This window comes from Bos indicus x Bos taurus, chromosome 8 (assembly GCF_003369695.1).
Source record: "Bos indicus x Bos taurus breed Angus x Brahman F1 hybrid chromosome 8, Bos_hybrid_MaternalHap_v2.0, whole genome shotgun sequence".
Taxonomy (NCBI): Eukaryota; Metazoa; Chordata; class Mammalia; order Artiodactyla; family Bovidae; genus Bos; species Bos indicus x Bos taurus.
Window position 1 is genome coordinate 17,161,831 of NC_040083.1, and position 18,812 is coordinate 17,180,642.

At 37.9% G+C, this 18,812-nt stretch overlaps 1 protein-coding gene across 2 annotated transcripts in view; it reads left to right on the forward strand.

Annotated features, from left to right (window-relative positions):
* Nucleotides 1-2,830: 2,830 nt before the first annotated feature.
* CAAP1 (caspase activity and apoptosis inhibitor 1) overlaps nucleotides 2,831-18,812 on the forward strand; it is a 71,746-nt gene continuing 55,764 nt past the window's right edge. Inside the window, exons 1-4 of one of the 2 annotated variants that reach the window (XM_027549098.1) lie at nucleotides 2,831-3,251; nucleotides 6,739-6,939; nucleotides 8,346-8,430; nucleotides 9,414-9,489. In XM_027549098.1, the coding sequence (XP_027404899.1) occupies nucleotides 2,949-3,251; nucleotides 6,739-6,939; nucleotides 8,346-8,430; nucleotides 9,414-9,489 (665 nt within the window). In that variant the 5' untranslated portion in view covers nucleotides 2,831-2,948. Of the gene's footprint in view, nucleotides 3,252-3,301; nucleotides 3,794-6,738; nucleotides 6,940-8,345; nucleotides 8,431-9,413; nucleotides 9,490-18,812 lie in introns of those variants that run through there. The other variant, XM_027549099.1, reaches the window with a different exon arrangement.

Sequence of the window (18,812 nt, forward strand, 5' to 3'; positions counted from 1 at the left end):
CAGAAACAGGGTAAATAGCCAGATTTTGCCTCTTGAAGACATTTTGAGATAACAGTCAAGGCAGGAACAGAGAAGGGCTAAATCCTGTTTGAGTAAAAGATCAAGAGATCATACATTTCCCACCTTTGGGGCAGGGAGACTTCACACATGCACAGAAAATCTCCCTGGGGGTCAAAAAGGAGGGGACAACACCCAAGAACAGGTGATAGCAAGGCCACCACCATAGCCGATTAACAATGTTGTGAGAGTTTCAGGTGAACAGCAAAGGGACTCAGCCATACATACACATGTATCCATGTGGGCATGTGTGCTGTCGCTTCAGTTGTGTCTGACTCTTTGTGACTTCATAGACTGTAGCCTGGCAGGCTCCTCAGTTCATGGGATTCTCCAGGTAAGAACACTGGAATGGATTGCCATGCCCTCCTCCAGGGGATCTTCCTGACCCAGGGATCAAACCCACATCTCCTATATTTCCTGCATTGCAGGCAGATTCTTTAACTGGTGAGCCTCCGGAGAAGCCCATATGTATAACCATTTTCCCCCAACTCCCAGGATGTCACACAACACTGAGCAGAGTTTTATGGGTTATAGGTCTTTGTCAGTTATCCATTTTAAATACAGCAGTGTGCAATGTCCATCCAAACTCCCTAACTATCCTTTCCCCCCATCCTTCCTTCTGGCAACCATAAGTTTGTTCTCTGTGAGTCTGTTTCTGTTTTGTAAGTAAGTTCATTTGTATCATTTCTTTTTAGATTCCACATATAAGGCATGCCCTATGATATTTCTCCTTCTCTGAGTTACTTCACTCAATAGGACAATTTCTAGGTCCATTTTGTTGCAAATGGCATTATTTCATTCTTTTTAATGGTTGAGTAATATTCCATTGTATATGTGTACCACATCTTCTTTATCCATTCCTCTGTTGATGGATATTTAGGTTGCTTCCATGTCTTGGTTATTCTAAACAGTGCTGCAGTGAACACTGGGGTGCATGTATTCTTTCGGATCATGCCCAGGAGTGGGATTGTAGGGTTATATGGTAGCTCTATTTTTAGTGTTGTAAGTAACCTCCATCCTGTTCTCCATAGAAGCTGTAACAGTTTACATTCCCACCATTAGTGTAGGAGGGGTCCCTTCTCTTCACATCCTCTCCACCATTTATTGTTTGTGGATTTTCTGATGATGGTCATTCTGGCTGATGTGAGGTGATAGCTCATGGAGTAATATTTTATTTATTTATTTTTGGTTATGCTGGGTTTTCATTGCTTTGCTTGGACTTTCTCTAGTTGCCATGAGAGGGGGGTACTCTTTACTTAGGCACAGTATTCTCACTGTGGTGACTTCTCTAGTTGCGGAGCACAGGCTCCAGAGCATGCAGGCTCACTACCTGTGGCGAGCAGGCTCACTACCTGTGGCGAGCAGGCTCTAGGATGCTCAGGCTTCAGTAGTTGTATCTTAGTTGCTCCGTGGCATGTATCCGGAACAGGGATCAAATCTGTTTCCCCTGCAGTGTCAGGCAGATTTTTATCCATTGTGCCACCACGGAAGCCCTTGATCTCTGATTTTAAAACCAGGTTTGTGTTTAGATCCAAAATCCTACAGGGCAGCCTTCAAAGTTAACAGTCATAAAACTATGATCCATAATCTATTTTCAAAAACTCACTTGTCCCTTTCTTGTCCCTCATGCACTCTATGCAAGAAATATACAATCTCCAGAGGCACTACCCAGATTCGCTCTTCACTGCTGCCCTCACACACTTCTCTTTTTCTTTTACACGTCTTGCCTCAAATTCCTTTTAAAAATGGCCTGGGATTCTCTTACTGGTCACCTTCACTCCTAAACTCTTCTCGCTTCCCTCCCTTTCAAAAAGCCAAGAACTAGTATGAAACAGCAGTTTATGAGGAAAGAAGGGAGAGAGAAAAGGTAGAAGCACTGATACGCCAACAGTATTTTATTCCTGCTCCCCTTTGCTCAACAGAAAGAACTAATTTACATTTAAAAGGTCGATATACTTATTTTCGTAGATAAATGGTTAAACAACATCAGACTATCAATGATGAGGAAACAGCGTTCTAATCAGTGGAACAGTATTCAACATTGTAAGCCGAGAATCCAAGTTAAAACGAATCTTATATGTTAGAACTTACTTTTAAAAAGATTTCAGGTGACATTTAAATTGCCTCAGCCCTTCTTTTTCAAACAAACTCAATTACATAAAACAAGAAAAATAACGTGCCGATAACTTTTGAACAATTTTTTGGGGGGGGTACAAAATGATGTAATTTTTTTCTTAAGTTATTTACGGTGGTATTTTTCTGACATGTGCCAGACGGTCAATAACCAAGACGCCAGTATTTGACTATTAAATAGAGAAAGGATAAATAAAAGCGCCAAGTGCCTTCAGAAGTGAAAAGGAATCATGCCTAGAAAGTAGTGTTAGGGTAAAATAAAGCAGCAAGAAACTGCTCTTGTACAACTTCTAAAACACATTTAAAAAAATTGTCCATGTGATGATGATAATGAGTTTCTCCTAAATTTGCCTCACTGTTGTTGAGTCAAACAAAAATTGAAAGACAAATGAAATCGGAAGATCAAACAATATACCTTCAGCTTACTATGTACTGTATAAGGACAAAGATTGAAAAACAGTATCAACAAGGCAAAAAGCTATTGTAACGCTCCATCTATGGTTCTTTGTATATGGAAACATACAACAAAAATCCTCCCACACTGCTCACCCGCGCACAAACTCTACAGCCAACCTCTGCAGTAGGCGGAGGCAGCTTGATTGGCCCCCACCCTGCCTCCAGAAACGACTTTTGACGTTTGCGGCGCGACCGGAAGTGACGTCAAGCTGCGACGCCAGCTCCTGCAGCTCGCCGCTGCGGGAGGCTTTTGGTCTATCAGAAGACGGCGTCTTTCACCGGATGGTTGCTGGAGTGGGATCATGACGGGGAAGAAGTCTTCCAGGGAGAAGCGGCGCAAACGAAGCGGTCAGGAGGCGGCGGCGGCCCTCGCGGCGCCGGACTTGGTCCCCGCCGTAGGCGGCAGTGGCAGTGGAAGCACCAGTGGCTGCGGGAGCGCAAGCGGTTGCGGGAGCGTCACCTGCTGCGGGAACACTAGCGTGAGTGGAAGTGTCACCGGCGGTGGGAGCGGCGGCAGTTGCTGGGGTGGCAGCAGCGTGGAGCGCGGTGAACGTCGGAAGCGGAGAAGCACTGACTCATCTAGCGTCTCCGGCTCTCTGCAGCAGGTGCGTGCGCGTCTTTCTCGTCGCTTCTCGAAGCGGCCGCGGTTTCAGAAAGCGGGCGAAGAGCAGAATGTGACTGCGGGATGCGGAGCCTGCTGTCGCTCCTGTTAGGGCTGCGGTCCTAGGGATCCAGTGTCTGAAGTTCACGTTCCTAAGTTCCCTTGAACCCCACACTCCCACGACTTGAACTTAAAATTTCTGGGTTTGCTGATCGTCTGCTGATTGCCTTTAGCTCCTTCCACACCTTAGTCTCCCTGAAAAGTATGGGTCAGGAACCAGCCTTCAGTGCCCTTGCAAGCCCCGCTTTACTTCTCTTCATCTACTTTATACAAGATGAGAAAATTGAGGATCAAAGAGATTAAGGAAGTTTACCGGTAGTTACCAGTTTGTTAATAACACCTACATTGGAATCCAATATCTGATTATAAAAGCCCTCTTTACTGTGGTATGTGTACACAACGGAATATTACTCAGCTATTAAAAGGAATGCATTTGAATCAGTTCTAATGAAGTGGATGAAACTGGAGCCTATTATACAGAGCGAAGTAAGTCAGAAAGAGAAACACCAATACAGTATATTAACACGTATTTATGGAATTTAGAAAGATGGTAACGATGACCCTATATGCGAGACAGCAAAAGAGACACAGATGTAAAGAACAGACTGTTGGACTCTGTGGGAGAAGGCGAGGGTGGGATGATTTGAGAGAATAGCATTGAAACGTGTATATTATCATATATGAAATAGATCGCCAGTCCAGGTTCCATGCATGATGCAGGGTGTTCAGGGCTGGTGCACTGGGATGACCCTGAGGGATGGGATGGGGAGGGAGGTGGGAGGGAGGATCAGGATGGGGAACACATGTACACCCATGGCTGATTCATGTGAATGTATGGCAAAAACCACCACAATGTTGTGAAGTAATTAGCTTCCAATTAAAATAAGTTAAAACAAAGAAATAAAACCCCTCTTTATGCACCTTCAAACTGACAAAATACTGCCGTTAAAAAAAAAGTTTGCTCACGTTATAAAACAGATGCAGGAAAAAAATAAAAACACACATAAAAATCAGTTGCAGGACTGTATGCTTTAAATATATACAACACAAATGATGGGAAATGGAAGGCTTTCTTTATGCTTCCTCATTAATTGTTTGATACTCAGCCCCTTCATTAACTCGTCAGCCTTGATATTTCTTATTTTTTGTTATTTTTCATTATCTAAGGCTTTTTCCTTTTTGTTTTTTTCAATCTTTTAGTGTAGTGTTGAACGCAGGCATTCATAGCAGGCATTCTTTTCCCATTCCTTTTTGTAGTAGAAACAGTTTTAATTTTATACCAGTAAATCTATTTGTCATAGGTTCTGAAAGATATCTGATCAAGTTAAGGAAATTTTTAATTTCTGGTTTTTCTGAGATTTTGTGGAGTTTTATCATATACCTTTGGGGCATTCTGTTGAGGGGTCATACAGTTTTCTTTCTTTAATCTGATGTAATTTTATTGATAAATTGTCCTTGCTTTTTGAGATAAATCCTACTTGATTTGTTGATTTGGTTGTTGTACTTGCCTATATAATTCAGTATTTTTATTAAATACCTTTGTGTTTATGTTAAGTTAAATCAGATTATGGTTTTTATTTTTGTAGTTACCCTGTTTTGTTTTAGTATTGGCTATGGATTGAGTTGGGAAAACTTAACTTTTTTTTTTTTTCATGTATTCCAGAGTAGTTTATATCTTTCTCTCAAGGTTGTACTTGACTGTTGGACCATACAGCTGTTTGGGTCTGGTGGATTTTTCTAGGGGTAGTGTATTTTTCCTTAACGCCTCTCACCTTTTTTTCTCCCCCACTTTCTTAGATAGTTATAAATATATTCAGTTTTTCTATTCCTTCTAGATTTAGTTGTGGATCAGTTCAGTTCAATCACTCAGTTGTGTCTGACTCTTTGTGACCCCATGGACTGCAGCATGCTAGGCTTCCCTTTCCATCACCAACTCCCAGAGCTTGCTCAAACTCATGTCCATCAAGTCGGTGATGCCATCCAACTGTCTCATCCTCTGTCATCCCCTTCTCCTCCTGCCTTCAATTTTTCCCAGCGTCAGGGTCTTTTCCAGTGAGTCAGTTCTTCACTTCAAGTGGCCAAAGTATTGGAGTTTCAGCTTCAGCATCAGTCCTTCAAATGAATATTTGGGACTGATTTCCTTCAGGATTGACTGGTTGGATCTCCTTGCAATCCAAGGGACTCTACAGAGTCTTCTCCAACACCATAGCTCAAAAGCATCAATTCTTCATTGCTCAGCTTTCTTTATGGTCCAGCTCTCACATGCATACGTGACTACTGGAAAAACCATAGCTTTGACTAGACGGACCTTTGTGGACAAAGTGATGTCTCTGCTTTTTAATATGCTGTCTAGGTTTGTCATAGCTTTTCTTCTAAGGAGCAAGCATCATTTGACTTCATTTTTGGATATCACCATTCTTATCTTAAATAGTTTGCATGTTTTTAGTACTCTATTATTATGAGAAGACCAGTAATAAGGATTGTGTAAGCATTTGCATACAGAACTAAACTGTACTTTTATGAGAAGTACTTCATTGGGAAGTCTTACAAATAGGGAGGATGATTATGTATGCATTTTATAAAATCCATTTTGGTGACAGTATACAAAACAGATTGGCGAAACCTTTGATTAGATGTAGAGTCCAGTGTGTGTGAACTCAGTCACTCAGTCCTGTCTGACTCTCTGTGGCCATGGACTGTAGCCCACCAGGCTCCTCTGTGCATAGGTTTCTCCAGGCAAGAATACGGGAGTGGTTTGCCATTTCCTACTCCAGGGGAATCTTCTTCATCCAGGGATCGAACCTGCATCTCTCGGCAGGCAGATTCTTTACCACTCACGCCACCTGGAGGTAATCCAGGCAAAAAGGATGTTGCCTTGGCTCAGCATTCTGGCAGTAGACTTGAGAGACTGGATAGATTTGGAAAATAGGAGGCAAAGTTGATTGAATTGTCTTAAATTACTTGCCTGCTTTGAATATGATTGGATATTTAACAGTTTTAAAAATGACAGTAGCTCTGGTAAGCAGTGGTACTTTATTATGTATGTGATTTGTAACATTTTGCTGCTATCCTGTTTCTTTTTAAGAATTAAGAATGACCACACATACATAAAATTCTTGGGTGAATGGTCTACTGGAGGAGTATTGTATTCTTCAGAAGTCTGAAATTATAGAAAACTATTCAATATTGAGTGTATTTTCATTTGTGTGTCGTAAGATATTCTTCACTTTTTATCAATTTGCTGATAATTACAGCCTGGAGAGTAATGTCAAAGAATACTGAGCAATTAAATAGTCTTTTCTATGGTTTTCAATAACTGATTTATGCAACCAAAGAATTTGAAGATGTTTAATAAAGATTTTATTAAATGCTGTATGATGTTATAGACATATTTTTATTGTTTAATGGTTCTTTATGTCTTTTAATTTTAGGAGGCCAAATATCTTTTGCCACCTCTGGAAAAAGAGTTATTTTTGGCAGAGCACAGTGACCTTGAAGAAGGTGGATTAGACCTGACTGTGGCATTAAAACCAGTTAGTTTCTATATATCAGACAAAAAAGAAATGCTTCGGCAGTGTTTCTGTATCATAGGAGAGAAGAAGTTACAGAAGATGCTTCCTGATGTGTTAAAGGTACTTCATGACATAGATTACCAGGTTCTCCACTATATAGAAATATACAAAAACTTTCTTTGTAGCAGTCATTTTACTTAATGGAAATTATAATTGTATGTTTTCAACTAAGCTACTTCAAAAAGATACAGGGATTTTGCAGAACCATAATGGCTTTGTGTATTGAAAAATTTGCCAGAAAGAAATGGGACACTTTACTATATTTAGGTAAGGAATTTTTTGACCTTCTGGGAATAATTCTATTAAATATTGGCAATTTAAGTAACTAGATTAGATATACACTGATTCTTTTGCTTTAAGGAGTATACTGCTGTGTAACAGTATGTAATAAAGAAAGAAAGTGAAAGTTAGTCACTCTCATGTCAGACTCTTTGTGACCCCATGGACTGTAGCCCATCAGGCTCCTCTCTCCATGGAATTCTCCAGGCAAGAATACTGGAGTGGGTTGCCATTTCCTTCTCCAGGGGATCTTACTGATCCAGAGATTGAACCCTGGGTCTTCCATGTTGCAGGCAGACTCTTTACCAACTGAGTCATCAGGGAAGACCACAGTATGCAATGATAGTTGGTAATAGCCTGTATTTCATTAAATTCTTAAATGTTTTTGGATGTTTATTTCTAAAAATTACTCAGAAACGTATGTGGTGTTGTAATTTTACTGATTTGGAAAAAAGACTTGGGCAAGTTAAACCCAACAGCATATATATCTAAGATGAATGGAGCCAGGGCTAGAATATTTAAGCCTTTAGTGGCATTCGCCTAACATAAATAGGAGAAGACTCTTGAAAGTCCCTTGGACTGCAAGGAGATCCATCCAGTCCATCCTAAAGGAAATCAGTCCTGAATATTCATTGGAAGGACTGATACTGAAGCTGAAACTCCAATACTTTGGCCACCTGATGTGAAGAGCCGACTCATTTGAAAAGACCCTGATGCTAGGAAAGATTGAGGGCAGGAGGAGAAGGGGACGACAAAGGATGAGATTGTTGGATGGCATCACCGACTCAATGGACATGGGTTTGGGTTAACTCCGGGAGTTGGTGATGGACAGGGAGGCCTGGCATGCTGTGGCTTATGGGGTCGCAAAGAGTTGGACACGACTGAGCGACTGAACTGAACTGAAATAGGCTACTATTAACAATATCTGGGCACCTGGCTCACTCTTTAGTTTGTTCTTTCATAGTTAACATGACTTTATATATTCCAATTAAAACTATAAATTATAATGTTTGCATGTTAACTGGCAGGTCTTCAGATTTTATCCCATAAAAAAGATTTATGTGACTTCATTTGTTTGACTGCACAACTTTGCTAAGCAAGACTTTTTTTTTAAATGCTTGCTATTTTCTAGTTTACTTTGGTGCTGTATTATATAAATGCATTGTTTAAAATATCATTTTCTTTAGAACTGTTCAATAGAAGAAATTAAAAGACTTTGCCAGGAACAGCTAGAGCTCCTGTCTGAAAAAAAAATTTTGAAGATTCTTGAGGGTAAGAATGCATATTTCTACCTTCTGGTAACTTAGTATAGGTAGTTAATACTATATTTAGCATAAATCATGAGGTATTTTTACTTGACTTCAGCTTTATTCTTAGTCATTAATTAATATTTTTACTTCTCTTTATAGAAAATTATAGTTTATATCGTAGAATAGCATCTCAGGAATGGACTTTTTGATGTATGTGTGGTTTTTCCAAATCAGTTATGTAGGTAAGAACATTTAAATTTGTGTGAAAAAGAAAAAAGTTTATCCAAAATTCTATAAAAAATTATAGAGGAAGAAAAATTATTAAAGAAGGCAAAGACTTCTCTTAAGATATTTTTGAGTTTTTTGCTTTCTCACTGCTTCAAACTATCCATTGAATACCATTTCTGCTCTAATAAGAGCCAAATACAGAGTTAGAATAATTTCTTGCAAATTCCTGACATTTGTCTGTCTGCCTAAAGTAAGACTCTTCTTTGCAATACAGTACCTGTAGAATTTTGAATTTTTAAGCTGTTTTTTTTTTTTTTGACTCTACAAGGATTTTACTATCAGCGTTACAAGAGAAGGAACAAAAAAATGGAGACTTTCAATTTCTAGAGATAACATCTTTTTAAAATGTAAAATGGTTTAATGGAATCTGTAACTGGTAAAAGATGTGTACATGTGTGTATAGTCTGTAAGTATATATATATATATATGCACACACACACACACACACACATTCTTATTTCTATACATTTTATGCATTTATAGAATAGATAAATAGGACAGATACCTAAAAAGGCATTTTATTTTTTTTTTTTTTTTTTTTTTTTCTAAAAAGGCATTTTAAATATAAGAATTAAAACTGTCATCTTTGAACAACTGTCAGGTTTCTTAATCTGTCCCTTTATAGATGAAACTTTCTGTATAATGATAAGTTGCTCTGACTTTTTGTCTTATAAGCGTGTTTTCAATTTTTTTTTTTTTTTTAATGTCATTCACAAGGTGACAATGGTATGGACTCTGAAATGGAAGAAGAAGCAGATGATGGCTCTAAGATGGTGTCTGATGTAGTTAATCAGTAAGTTAAAAGCATTCATTGTAATTTCAGAATTCCTTTGTTATCTCTGGTGATTTCTTACCTCAAGAATGTGATTGTTTTTCTATGCTATAGTTATATAAAGAGATTCAACAATGTTAGATTGATTTTTTTTACTTGTAGTGATTGGTCCTTTTGATGTGAGGATGGAATTAATTGCTTTCAGGATTAAGATAATTTTATTAAACTACTACTCAGTAATAGGACTATAACAGTGCCCACACTGAAGCAGAATCACATCTCTCATTTGGAATTTGAATATATATACTACTACTGATACCCACTGTTTATTAAGTACTTACTGTAACAAACATGTTAGTAGTATAGAAGACTTTATCTCACTGAATTCTTCTACATACCTCTTGATGTTTGGTGATAATAGCTTCTTTTCATGGATCAGATAGTCAGCTGGTTCATTTGATGTCTGTTCAGTCAGTTCAGTTACTCAGTGGTGGTCAACTCTTTGTGACCCCATGGACTGCAGCATGCCAGGTTTCCCTGTCCATCACCAACTCCTGAAGCTTGCTCAAACTCATGTCCATCAAGTCAGTGATGCCATCCAACCATCTCATCCTCTGTCGTCCCCTTCTTCTCCTACCTTCAATCTTGCCCAGCATCAGGGTCTTTCCCAATGAGTCAGTTCTTTGTTTGATATAGGTACATTTAATTTGATTATTGTGATAATGGAAAATAGCTGAAGTTTTGGAATGCCAACTAATGAAGTGACATGCTAATTTTCTAGGCTATTCTGCTCTGCCATGGGCTCATTAAACTTTCACCCACTAATTTTATCATGTGTTCTGATTTTTGACTAAAATATTTTGTTTTTGGTCATCACCAAAGACTGACTTGCATCTCTGTTTGCAGTTTGGCTATAGGCAGTAGCCCAAATAAAAACATAACCAGAGATAGTAACATAAATCAGTAGCACATATTTAACCTGAAACCTGAGTATATTTTTATTTCTAATACAGTGCTATTGGGTAAGTATCACTGGAAGACAGCAATTTAATTTCATATTATAACTATAGAGAGCATCAGCTAACCTACTTATACTGAAGCACTGAAGAAATCATTGTATCTTGGCTGCCTCATAATCAGTAGATTTTTGGTCATCACATTCATCTTGCCTTGGAATGTCATAGGATGATTTATACTTTCCCACAAAGTATAAAGTGTACACATTTCTACAGTCTTGCTACTGACTTTTCTTCAAAATGTGGGTGGGTGGGTTAGTTGCTTAGTCGTGTTCGACTCTTTGTGACCCCACAAACTGTAGCCCCTCAGGCTTCTCTATCCCTGCGATTCTCCAGGCAAGAATACTGGAGTGGATTGCCAGTCCCTTCTCCAGAGGATCTTCCTGATCCAGGGATCGAACCCAGGTCTCCTGCATTACAGGCAGATTCTTTACCATCTGAGCCACAGGGAAGATCTCAGCCAGGGTGAAAGTGAAAGTGAAGTTGCTCGGTCGTGTCCGACTCTTTGTGACCCCGTGGACTGTAGCCTACCAGGCTCCTCTGTCCATGGGATTTTCTAGGCAAGAGTACTGGAGTGGGGTGGCATTTCCTTCTCCTTTCTTCAAAATATGTAGCTTTAAATTGCTTATATATATACTAGTCTGGTTTAGATAGTTTAAGCCTGTCACTTTTAGTTTTACATTTTAGTTTCTTAAATAATCTAAATTAATCATCTTCTTTCTTGATGCTTTTTACAGAGCATCAACTTTTGCTTGATTACTTTTGTTTTGCCTTTGTTTAAATGTGTTTATCCAATTTTTGAAGTTATCCAATGTTTTCAAGGTTAAGTCCTTTTTTGTTCACACCTGAACACTACTGCTACTTTTCTACTGTTAGAACTGTTTAATGGATATCTAATTAGATTAGAAATTTGTTTCTTTTTTAAAAATTACAACAAAGTACAGTATTTGACTTCTGAACTTTTCTAATGAAAAAAAAAAAAAAGGTGATTAGATTCAAAGTGACTGTTGTGGAGAACCGAGTTTTACACTGTTACCATGAGACAATGTTACCATGAGACGGGTCATGTTAGCTTTTAAATGCTGCAGTGAGTAGGTTAAGCAATCAGAAATATTACTCAAAATTGTCACTGTAGCCACTTGTAGACCTGATAAGTGTCAGATCATTGAAATTCTTCTGAGTTATTTGAGTATATAGGCTTTAAAAAAAATCATATTTGTAAGCTGCTGCTGCGAAGTCACTTCAGTCGTGTCCAACTCTGTGCGACCCCATAGACAGCAGCCCACCAGGCTCCCCCATCCCTGGGATTCTCCAGGCAAGAACACTGGAGTGGGTTGCCATTTCCTTCTCCAATTTGTAGCTACAGGATGCCAAATAAATAAAAATATTAAGAGCACTGTATGCCAGACCCTGTTCTGATCACTTTACTTGCTTCATTCACTCATTGGGTTTGTATACTAGCCTTGTGAGTTAGGTGGTATTAGTATCATCATTTTACAGATGGACAGATAAGGCCTAGAAAGATTTACGTGCCTGAGATCACACAAATGAATGTGGAAGTAGAAGGAATGTTAGTTATTAAGAGACTATAAGTGTTCATGTAAATGGACCTGGCTTTAAAACACTTAACCTTCTCTAAAATCACTTTGTACATTTGTAAAATATGGGTAATACTTGGCCCCAATAGGATTATTGGGATAAATGGTAGTGGAGTGGTAAAGAATCCACCTACCAGTGCAGGAGATGCAGGTTTAATCCCTGGGTCAGGAAGATCCCCTAGAGTAGGAAATGGCAATCTGCTTTAGTATTCTTGCCTGGAGAATTCCATGAACAGAGGAGGCTGGCGGGCCATGATGCATGTGGTCACAAAGAGTCAGACATGGCTGAGCAACACTAATGTAACTTGTTTGTTATTTTTAAGAAATTTTTACCGTTTTGTTACTAGTTATGAATAGGGCAATACACTGCACTGTGAAACAGTGAAGGTAGGACAGGGAAATAACGTGGGAGAATGTTGGCCTTAGCCCACATTGCTGACTTGACAACTTGGCGCTTGCTCTGTGCTCAGAGGTCAGTTCAGTCCTGTTAATTTCTGTTGAGTTGAACTGAACCTGGTGGGCACGCTCATATAAGCTTAATTCCAGGGCTTCAGCAGACTATTAAGTTAGTTAACATGTTTGGTACTTGGTGCTGAAATTTTTCATGTTTTTTATTACCTGCTGGTTTTTTACTCTAATAGATAACAGTAGTCTGACTGGTCTGGATGCTGAGGGAACAGTTATGAGTAGGCAAGAACCTTCAAGGAATTCAGCAATTTGGGAGAGGAAAATAAGGCTGAATACATTGAACAGGTAGCTTCTGTGGAACACATGATTAATAGGCAGTAGGAAAGGAAACTTTAGCAAACTAACGATAACTCTCAAAGAAGTAGAGTTAGAACACAGATGTAGTTTCAGGAACTCAATTCTGAATTCCTAAATTTAGGAGACAAATTGATAAAGAGATTAGCCATGACTGGAGGCTACATCATTGTGCTAAGAAATTAAATTGAACAAATAAATACAGAAAAGTAGAGAGAAACCACACACAGAAAGTGTAAATACTTATGTAAACTTGGTTACCTGCTTATACATGGTCAGCTGGAAGACAGTTTTAGACCTATCTTGAACATACTAGACATCCTGGAAAGAGAAATAAATAGCTAGAAAAAAATTGAAGAAATGATAGAATTAACATTCTTTATTTAAAGACATAAGACTGTAAGGAGAAGGATAACAATCTGGTTATGAGCTGAATTGTGTCCCTCCAAAATTCATACAAGGAAGTCCCTAACCCTTAGCACTTCAGAACATAATCTCATTTGGAATAAGGTCTTTAAACAGGTGATTTGTTTGTTGTTTAGTCCCTGAGTCATCTCTCATTCTTTTCCAACCCCATGGACTATATAGCTCGCCAGGCTCCTCTGTCCATGGGATTCTCCAGACAAGAATATGGGAATGGGTTTCCTTCTCCAGGGGATCTTCCCCACCCAAGGACTGAACCTGTGTCTTCTGCTTGGCAGGTAAATTCTTTACCACTGAGCCACCTGGGAAGCCCAAAGAAGTTATTAAGTCAGTCCAGTCTGATTGGTGTCCTTACAAGAAAAGGAAATTTGAGTGCACTGAGAGACACCAGGGCTGGGCACACACAGAGCAGAGCCATGTTAAAGCTGTCTGCAAGTCAAGGAGAGGCCTCAGAGGAAACCAACCCTGCAGACACCTTGATCTTCAACTTCCACCTTGCAGAACTGTGAGAAATACATTTTTATTGCTTAAGCCAGCCAGTCTTGGTATTTTGTTATGACAGCTCTAGCAGACAAATACAAACTTATAAGTATTATATGTGTGTACATGTGTGAATTTCCTGGTGAAATTTTTCCCCTGAACTTTTTATTTTGGAAAACTTCAAACATATTTTGGAGAACTTTAAACTTATGTAAAATTGAAAGAATGATATGATAAAGATCCATATACTTTCTACCTACATTCAGCAACAGTAAGATCTTTCCAGTTTTACTTTCTCTTTCTCCTTATATTTATCCCTTTTCCCCAGGAACCATTTGTATTAGGTTGCTAGAGTTGCCAGAACAGAGTACCATAGACTGGCTGGGTTAAACAGCAGAAACTTATTTTCTCACCGTTCTGGAGGATGAAAGTCCAAGATCAGGAAACTGACAGGGTTCTTTTCTCTGAAGCCTCTCCCCTTGACTTGCATATGGCCACCCTCTTGCTGCCTTTTCATTTGATTGACTTCCCTTGTGTGTTTCCCTGTTGTCTCTCCCTGTGTGCTATTCTCCCCTTATAAGGTCACCAGTCACACTGGGTTAGGGCCCACCATTATGGCCTTCAGTCCATTCAGTTCAGTCCCTCAGTCGTGTCCGACTCTTTCCAATCCCATGGACTGCAACAGGCCAGGCTTTCCTGTCCATCACCAACTCCTGGAGCTTGCTCAACTTCATGTCCGTTGAGTTGGTGATGTCATCCAACCATCTCTTCCTCTGTCATCCCCTTCTTCTCCTGCTTTCAGTCTTTCCCAGCGTCAGGGTCTTTTCCAAGCAGTAAGTTCTTTGCATCAGGTGGCCAAAGTATTGGACTCTCAGCTTTAGCATCAGTCCTTCCAATGAATATTCAGGACTAATTTCCTTTAGGATTGACTGGTTTTATCTCGTTGCAGTCCCAGGGACTCTCAAGAGTCTTCTCCAACACCATAGTTCAAAAGCATCAATTCTTCAGTACTCAGCTTTCTTTATGGTTCAGCTCTCATATGTATACGTGACTACTGGAAAAACCATTAGCTTTCACCAGACGGACCTTTGTTGGCAAAGTGATGTCTCTGCTTTTTAATATGCAGTCTAGGTTTGTCATAACATTTCTTCCAAGGAGCAAGTGTCTTTTAATTTCATGGCTGCAGTCACCATCTGCAGTGATTTTGGAGCCCAAGAAAATAAAGTCTGTCACTGTTTGCATTGTTTCCCCATCTATTTGCAATGAAGTGATGAGACCAGATGCCATGATCTTCATTTTTTGAGTATTGAGTTTTAAGCCAGCTTTTTCACTCTCCTTTTTCACTTTCATCAAGAGGCTCTTTAGTTTTTCTTTGCTTTCTGCCATAAGGTTGGTGGTATCTGCATATCTAAGGTTGTTGGACTTACTTTAACTTGAATTAGCTTTTTAAAGGCTCTATTTCTAAAATGGTCACATTCTCAGCTACTAGAGTTAGGGTTTCACACACGAATTTTTTGTGAGGAAATAGTTCAGTTCATAACCTATTAAAAACTAAGTTGCAGATGTCATAACATTTCATGCCTAAACAATTCAGTGTGCACTTCTTAAAAATAAGGCCAATCATCAGAAATAATCAGTATTTCAAATAATATCATTTAATACATTGTTCATATAAAATTTGCCCAATTGCTAAAATAAATTTATAGCATATTTATTTTTTTAATTAATTACCTGGTTGATTCTGATGCAGAATCCAGTGGAATTCATGTGTTATGTTTGATTGTTAATATTACAAAGTTGAGTTTTCTTTTGTTTACTCTGGGTTTGTTGTTTTTTGTTTTGGTTTTGGCTGTGCTGAGTCTTCGCTGCGTCACGCGGGCTTTCTCTGATTGGGGCACAGACTTCTCTAGTGGCACACGGGCTCTAGGGCATGTGGGCTCAGAAGCTGCAGGTGCGTGGGCTACTCTGGTTGTGGCACACCTGCTTAGTTGCCCTGCGACATGTGGCATTTTAGTTCTCAGATCAGGGATTGAATCTACACCCCCTGCATTGCAAGGTGGATTCTTAAATCAATAGACCAGCAGGGACGTCTGAAAGCTGAGTTTAAAGAGAAGATGTAGATAGATAAAAGCTTAATGAATAGTCCAGGAACTTAGTTCACATCTTAAAGGAACTTAAAAAATAACAAACCAAAAGAAAGTAGAATAACAGAGGTAAACATTAAAACTAAAGACATAGAAAATAAAAGGATAAATAAATTTATAAACTTGATTTTTGTAAAGGCAAGAAAATAAGATGAATTCTTCTTAGATCTGATTAAGGAAATAAGTGGAGAGCAGTTAAAATCGAGATTAGTGAGGAAGGAAGAGAGTCATGCATTTTATGAGTTTGAAAGAATAGAAACTGCATGCAGCATTGTATAAACAAATTTGAAGCTTGCAAATGGATATTCTATCAAAATACACATTAACCAAATTAACTTCTCCCTAAAGTGGAAAACCTGAAGAGATTAACAACCAAGAAATTAGAAAGATGAATAGAGATCTGTTGAAAAAGACAAGATGAATCCACAGCATTATTTACAAGACTCAATACTTGTAACGTGTTTATATCTAATAAAATGTTCAATAATGTTATTAATTTCAAATAGATTACACCTATGCTATTTAAATTAGTCCGAGCCCTAGAAAAAGATGAAAAGATCTTCAGTTTACTTTATGACTTCTCCATAGTTTTAATATTGCAAATTTCATACATAGTGTCAAAAAAAATGTGGGCGGATTATAGGCCTTCTCACTTGTGAATATAGATGCAAAAATTCTAAGTACAACATTAGCATATAGAATCCAGCAGTATATTAGTGAATATTTACTCTAGGAATTTATAGAAGACTTAATTAGAAAGTCTTTTAGTGTAATTCATTTCAATAAATTAAAGGAGAAAAGTTCAGATAAGTAGATGATAAAAATGCCTTTGATAATACGCAGCAGTCATTTCTAATATAAGCTATAGGTAAAAAAGATATATAAAACTATTCAGATACAGTAATGACCATTTGATTAGACTTAACCACTTGGTGAACTAAAATGAAGAATCAGACAAGACCATTCGTTTTCAACATTTCTTGAAGGTTCAAGCAAATGCAGTAAGACTAGGAAAAAACAAAAAGCCACACACACGCAACATGAGTGGTAGAAAGTAATTAACTGGTCAAAGGCAGCTAAAAAGATGGGATGATGGAGGCCCAGAGATTGGAGTGACGTACTTTGAAGATGGAGGAAGGAGCCAAAAGCTAAAGAATGCAGGTAATCTTAACCTGGAAAAGACAAGGAGATGAATTCTCCCTTGGAACCTCCAGAAGAAATGCAGCACTACCTTGATTGTAGTGTCCCAAGACTCACTTGGGATTTCTGACCTCCAGAACTATAAGTAATGTAAGGTATGTTGTGTTAAGCCACTATTGCCTCTGTAATTTGTAACAGAGGCAATAGAAAACTAATGCAAGGTACTTGACATAAAGCCAGAGTTACAGATTGTTGCCTATAGTCATAGAGATAGTTTACTCAAAATTTAAATATTTAAAGTTTCAAATGGTTTCCAGCATTTAAAAATCAGGTGATAGTTAACCAAAATTTGGATTTTTGAATTGCTCAAAAGTCAGATCAGCTTTTCCTGAGGGGAGCAAAAAAAAAAAAAAAAAATTAGAGCTGAACGTAGGTACTCTCTTTTTGTGTGGCATGTGTATGTTTCACTGTGCCACATAGTACTACATTTGCCTGTAAGTTTAAAGTACAGAATGTCTAGAAAAGGAAGCTCTGGTTCAAGGGAAAATGCATAAAGGCCAAAGGTTTGCCTTGGAACCAGTTCTGTCAGTTTTTCAGGGTCTTATCACCTGGGACACATACCTTTACCTCTTTATCCCTGTTTTGATGAACACAAAGAACTTTAAATAGATCTGGATAAAGCAGTCTTTATTATTAAAAGCGCATGGAAATTTTGGTGTTTTCTTTTAATGAGTAACTTATGTGCTTTTGTTATCATGCTTATGGCAAAGGAGATAGTATTAAGGATTCTTAGGATTGTCTAAGAAGCTGTAAAATGACAACTTTAAGTATGAGGTGTATATATATATATATATATATATATATATATGGTATTTAATATGCTTTATGTGAATTTTCTCATAAACCATTAAAGTTTGAAAATTCAGTATACACAGATGTTTTTGCACAATTTAAAAAAATTTAAAATGAGATTTTCAGTTTTATATGATTCATATGTTTATAAAACAAACAGCTTTGTATGTTTGTTATATTCTAAGGTCAGCTTTCAAATACATGTTTTTTTCCCCCAAACTCTTTTGATTTCTGCTGCTTTTTGAGATTTTGATTGCTTACTCATACATAGTTTACAATAGTTCCCTTTCTTTTTTTTTTTTTATAATAGTTCTTTTTTACTTTCAAAAGTATAACAAATAGTAGTTATAAGAAATTTTTGACAGTGCACTACTTTAAAACTTGAAATTAGTGAGTGTTAACTTATAACAATTTTAATAGAAATGAGATGTAGTAACTATGAAGATAGGACAGTCATAGTTTCTAAATATCTTCATTTTTAGAAAGGTGAGGGTTGAGATCGTCACTTTTGTTCACCTTAGGTGAATAAGTGGGCAATTTTATGTCGTATTGAGATGGTGTAAAACCTTAGCATGTATAATTTTGCAGTGTTTTAAAACTTAGATATTGTGACAAGAGTTGCACATGCTACCAATTGTAAGTTGCTTACCAAGAACATCTGTTTTAAGTAAATAAGGTAATATGCCTGCACGCAGAGTGCTGTCTTCATTTGGAAAAGAAGCTTTATTGTAGCTCTGCTGCTGCTGCTGCTGATTGTGGTTTCACATAAAAATAAAAATACAAGCACTTTAGGGAAATCTTAGCAATGTTCTAGTATTGTTCTCATAAATACTTTTATGAATTTTAAATTAATACGCTTTCAGTGAATGATATTGAGGGAAATGTCAGTGGAAATGAAGCTGTATTTCTCTATGGGTAATAAGCAGTGT